This window comes from Thermobia domestica, chromosome 7 (assembly GCF_964235325.1).
Source record: "Thermobia domestica chromosome 7, izTheDome1.hap1.1, whole genome shotgun sequence".
Lineage (NCBI taxonomy): Eukaryota > Metazoa > Arthropoda > Insecta > Zygentoma > Lepismatidae > Thermobia > Thermobia domestica.
The window spans coordinates 232,629,653-232,635,965 of NC_137460.1; the positions used below are offsets into that span (position 1 = coordinate 232,629,653).

Here is a 6,313-nt window from a genome sequence, read left to right on the forward strand (position 1 = left end):
TTCTCCCCAGTTAGGGTAAACGAAATAATGATATATAACCTACCGTTTCTTTAAAACTACGGTGTCTTGCATAAAACTACCTTGAAGTATACAAGCTCTACGGTGTGAATTTGTATACAAAATCAACCAATAGGCAAACATTAACTGGTCGAGATTTACAGAAAAAATTCGTAATAACATTTTACATAATACCGTAATGTGCATGCTATGCACGGATTCGCACAAAAAGTAGCTAGTAATCACTGTAAGCGAAACGAGGTATCAAAATTCATGACATGGAACTAGAAAAATGTTTGAGAGTTAAGGAATCTACATAGTTAAGAAATTTACTTTCCTAATGTATTGTGTTACTTCGGAACACATACGCACGCAATGAAAACATTTCAGGATCTTAATGTAAAATTTGTATGAACATAAAAATACATATTGAAGACGTAAGATATGTAATTTTATGGTATATACAGTGTTTTGCGCTATCCTCCTTTATGTGTATACTTACATTTGGTGAACCATCTGATCCGAACCGACCCATCCCTTTGCTTCCAGTTAGACTAACATCTTGCGCCTTGCCCCAGGAACCTTGTTGTTTTACCGGCCATCTAGCACATATTGGTTAGTGCTGTTAGTACAATGATTCTTATATGGTGTACGAGCAATTAGCCCATATAGTGAACCTGTATGGAGAAATGGGCTAAACTGCCGCAGATAGCGGCCGCGGGACAAGAGCCACATGAACCTGGTTTCAACGTTGTATTACAAAATAAATGTTCTTACTTTCATATACCTTACCTACAATTACCACTGATTCATTTATGGCCTTCACTATCCACTCTTGATCACAAATATTTATTATTTCCATGCTTCTTTTGCTATTTTCTACATTTGTTTGCATTATTATAGCATTGTTGCGCAACATTAGTACTTTGAAACTGTTAAGTGTTGCAAATTAAACACTGCCCATTAATGACTAAAACATTAGAGCAGATCGTGTCTTCCCAACTTTGCAATCGCAATGCAACGCAAAATTTTTCTTTTGCTTCCCAAATTGACTTTATGAAAAACTAAATGTATCGGTATAGTTTATCGCAAATTTATTGCATAGTTTGCCTGACGATAAAGAAAATCAATATCTAATTGAGTCATATGACTATGCCACTGTGACGGACGATAGTCCTTTGAAATTACACTAAAAATCCGTCAACGATATCCGCCCAGTCTGCGTATGCCAAGGGCGTTTGGAGGCGCAGTACCCTATCGTATACAAAACGCATACGAAAATGCCCTCTTCCTGTGTGATAGCAAAGCAATAGAGGTGTACACTAGCATTCCCCGGGCATATTCACTTCGTAAGTTCTTATGCGGAAATAAAAAATGGTTAGGTTGCCACTAAAAGGAAGAGATGCTAGCTAACCTAATAAGGGAAGGGGCACCTGCGCGAGCGTCCGTAGGAATCTGGCCTGTCAGCAATGGTGGGTACAGGTGTAAACTAGGATTGTGGAATATCCTCTACTTTAATGATATACAGATATCTGACAGGCCTTTTCATATTCCGGTCATTTTTATTGCTTGAACATTTGTTTCCAAAGTAACATAGCACATCAGTAACGTACATTTCACACATATGTAGATGTTGTAAATTTCGGGATATTTCTACAGTTTCTTGTCATGAGTTAGCACACTGACTTCAGATAATTCATTTCACTTCACTTTGTATACTGTAATTAAAGGCTTCGTTACAGGCAAATCAATGCCTAATTAATTATCTTTCATTATTGTATGTTTATGTACACTCATGTCCAAAATGGTTGTCGCATATCTATGACTGTTTTCTTGTAAGAATATAATTTGATAATAATGCTGCGGGGCACTTTTAATGCTGATACTATGTGTATAATCGGGAAATGTATATTTGTGGTAATTTTCATAGAGAAAGAATTATAAATGAGAAAATTAGAATGAGTAAAAATGTTGCTGGATGGACAAGGAAGTTTCATTATCGTTTTATTGTTCTTATTTACTACTCTTTTGACACGAAATTTGCCACATAGATACCTTTGCCGATTATACACATACTGACATTATAAGAAATACCGGGCGAATTCGTCATCAAATTATGTTTCTAGAAAAACATAAACATGCGACAATAATTTTGGACATGAGTGTACATGCGCATATCGCACGCAAGAACACATTTTCCAGAATTCATTACACTTCTCTTACATCCAACTAACCTCTTATTATATTTTTCGGTTAACAGTTATATATTGGCCTGCATTACAGCACGGTACATAACCCGAGATAATAATACACTGGGTTTGAAACACTGTCAGATCGTCCGCTACTGCCTCCTCACCTCATGACGCATCAACCCACGAACATATATAATACACAATTTAGCATTTCTCCCTTATTATTGACTCTACAGCGATAATCTTTCTAACCTATATTACCCCCATTCACACATCTCGATTGATTCTATTCATTTCTCCGTATATTTAATATTTAAGGGCCGCCATCTGCGGAAGTTAGCACGACAAATGAAAGTGCATACCCTACAAATGATTGCTGAAAATATAAAAAATCGACTTCCGTGAAAAGCAATGAGTATCGTTGTGGTTCTCTAGAATTAACAAACATCCACTGATGGTTAGAATTCTCTTGTATTTTCTTAATGTCTCTCCGAAAAAGCCAGGCCAGAGTCATTCAAGCTAAATCCTGAGTAAATTACAAACATTCATAGTTTTTGTTCCAGTATAACACATTTCACGTTTAAATTTAGAAAATTTAAAGATAAATTTCCTCCTCGCAATCTGTGATTTTACAAAAGCCTCTATATAAATGAAACACCGTCGCCGAGCACCCATATTGTAAATATATACAAGAATTGGTGAGAAACGTTAAATCAATAATAAAGTAATCAATATTCCATGAAGATAGGAAATAACATAAAATTTGTATGGGCGGTATTGATCTTATTATTTGGTAAAGCATACAGTTAGTCTATGTTTGCCATGTCGTTTCCAAATTGTGGATTATTATTTTACGTTCGAGGTATCGAAGTATGTTTTGTACAAGGGGTCCAGAAGCACGTTAAAAACAAAATTTACAGGAGTGATGCAAGTACTTGGACGTAACATAACGAAACCAAATCTAAACCTACCTAAACTAACGTAGGCTAATATTAGTAGAAATAAGCGAAATTCTATAATTTTTTGGAAAATTATGCGGGACTCCTACACTAATATAACAAACCAATCCTACCCTAAACTAGCCGAATGTGAACAGAAATTACCAAAACAGTAACATTTTTTAGAGAAAAGAGCTGACCCCTTCTGCTAAACATAGGCCGAGGTATTTCCCATACCTTAATATTTATCGTGAAATATTCCTTTTAACCTATAAACTTATCGAACCCATGTATCCGTACTGTCAATCTGAGCCAATTACTATATCAAAAATTAAACATTACCTCTCTGGCCGAACTGAATTTAAACTTTTTGTTGTTAGTTGTTGGGAGTCATTGGAGTACCACGCGCAAGTCTCATGAACCAGTACTGTTCTTAGCATTTCTATGTTGCTTTCAAATGCAGGACCTCCTTCTGCTGCAAAATCTGATTTCACCCTATCAACGTTTAGTTCCACATTCGAAGAATACATAGTTGTATCGTTGTCCATTGTATGCTCTACTTCCGTTGTAGATAATATTAATTCTTTGTTGTCAGTCATCAGGTCGTATGTCCAACCTTTACTTTCTAGTGGATCTTCCTGAGGTAAGTCATAATCAAATTCTTCTTTGCACATCAATTCCAACTTAACAGATGCCTCATCAGCCATTATGACTAAAATTTAAAAAGAATTTGACACTGTTCTTATACTTCCTGTATAGTTTATGCTGCCAGTGTTAATGAAATGATTTACAAGAACATTCACAGAAGCAACTTTATACTTCGAATCATACATAGGATCGGGATCAGTGTTGCCAGACACGGCAAGTGAAATTACACACACCTTCCGTCCAAATTGCACAATTTTACACACAAACTGGAAGACAATGCACATAAAATTGCACAATACATAATAACCTATATATATGTATATTATATCTGATGATGTACATACCATACGTACATCGATCAACCATTGTTCAAAGATTCAGAGTTTGATTTATTATTATTGTTAATATTATTATTATTATAGCAAAACCGACACCTTCTTCACGCCCATTGTCGCAGAAAGAGTATTGAATCTTTGATTTTACTTCTCTCTCTTTTTTATTTTTATACTTTGTTCAATAAAAAACATCCCATCCTTCTCGTTCACTCTGCCGTTCATCTGCTTGAAAAAGGACATTTTTCTGACTAGTAGTGAGAAGACAAAAAAGACTTCTTATTCCCCTCCACCTCATGTTTTGGTTAACATCGAGAATCAACATTCATTCATATTGCTTGGCTTGAACAAAGAGGCTTTGCTTGGGGATGTGAGGTAACAAGGAAGCAAGGTAGGTTTTATTGCGCCGCTCTGGAGTCAGACGTTAGCAATCGTAGTTTTTGAAAGGCAATTTTCAGTAAAGTAGAAATAATGAATATTTGAATGAAAGGAACTTCGCAAAAATCAGTGGCGTAGCAGCTGTCCCCGCAACCCCCGTAGTGCGGGGGGGCCCCGAGGTAAAGGGGCCCCGAAGTCTTGCGATGAATAAAGTTCTAAAGAAATAGAACTTCAACCTTACTTCTGTCGGCTTTACAAGTGGGGCCCCTTCTCTATACTTTGCGGGGGGCCCCGCAAAAGTGTGCTACGCCACTGGCAAAAATCATCAATGGTAAAAATTTTTAATTGACCAAAGTGTACACAAAATACACACAGATTGGGATTACACACAAAATGCACACACAGGGAAAAATTGCACACATTTTGTGTAATTACACACACATTGGATACGTTGATCATGGTTGCCATTTTGAATACGGTGACCGATATGAAAAACTCTTTTGCCATATCACTTTTTAGTTTTTAAAGGTCTATCGAACGAAGTGTCACTCGACCCATGTTTCCATTTAAAATTTTAAAATTTGGGCCGCGGGCCCCCTTAAAGAGCGGCGCTGGGGGCACCTCGACATCATCATTGGATTTGCACCATGGTATTTTCTGAGTTTTTGTTCAGTTCAATTATGTTCAACCATTTTCGAAATGTTTCTGTGGAAGGATTAAAATGGGCTACCCTGTTTTCTTTTCTTTTTTCTTTTTTTTTTTTGAAAATTTAAATTTTTCTTCCAATTTGTTTTGCAATCTGTATTTTGAATCGTATTTCCTGTTCTGTAATGAGTAAATGTAGATCCATAAAAGAAGTCAAATAAATATGAAAGTACATATGTTTTGAATTTCTTTTAAGAATCTGTTTATTATTATTATTATTATTATTATTATTATTATTATTATTATTATTATTATTATTATTATTATTACGACTACAAAGAATAAGAACTCCGTCCGTCAATACTAAACTAGTAGCAAACATGACTTCGAATTGGAAATACTAGATCTACGCATTTAATTTCGGTTAGAGGCTATAGGAGAACTTTAGAGTTTACTGCTTTTCTTTGCATTCTCATCTCATTGTTGGGCATGTTTTATATTTTATTATACTATTTATCAAGTTTAGCGAAATGAGTTTTACCACAGTTGGAAATTTAACAATTAGGCTCAGGAAAACAATGCATTGGCTGTTCTTTCTTCATTCACACACACACAAAGAGACAGAGTGAGAAAGAAAGTCCGCTTGGAATTTTTTTGAAGTTAGGTTTGTGACGTCTTGCGAAGATAAATCTTGCAAATACTTTTTGTTGGTTCTTACAAGAGGCGTAAATGAAGTCCTTGTACACTCGTGGATCACATATGATCTTTGCATTTTTGAACACTACATGTTATGTTTCTTTACATGCCACCTGACTGTCCTATGCACAGTCATTTTAAACCTAATCTGGATCAAAGTTATTTTTTCTATTTCCACACACTCGTAACATGGACAGAAAGCCGTTCACTTATCACCTGATATCAATAGCTCAGCAGATATAACTGTGATATGTTAAAGACTTCTTTTCGTTTATATTATTCTAACGAGAGTTTATTCCGTGCTGACAAGCAATGTACAGAACAAGGCACAATCAGATCCGACTCAAACTTCGCCCAGAGAACATATAATAGAAAAGAAGAAAAAAATGCCAAATTGGAGCTGCCTCCATCCAGAAACACCGGAAATATGCTCCGCAACCTAACGCACCACGCGACAATATAAGGTAAACGTCGCAAGATACCCGTT

General features: G+C 35.9%; 1 protein-coding gene across 1 annotated transcript in view; it reads right to left on the reverse strand.

Moving 5' to 3' along the window:
- LOC145690728 (uncharacterized) overlaps positions 1–3,954 on the reverse strand; it is a 29,793-nt gene extending 25,839 nt beyond the window's left edge. The window contains exon 1 of the mRNA XM_081765908.1: positions 3,470–3,954. Coding sequence (XP_081622034.1) covers positions 3,470–3,834 — 365 coding nt within the window. The 5' untranslated portion in view covers positions 3,835–3,954. The remainder of the gene's footprint in view (positions 1–3,469) is intronic.
- Positions 3,955–6,313: the final 2,359 nt, after the last annotated feature.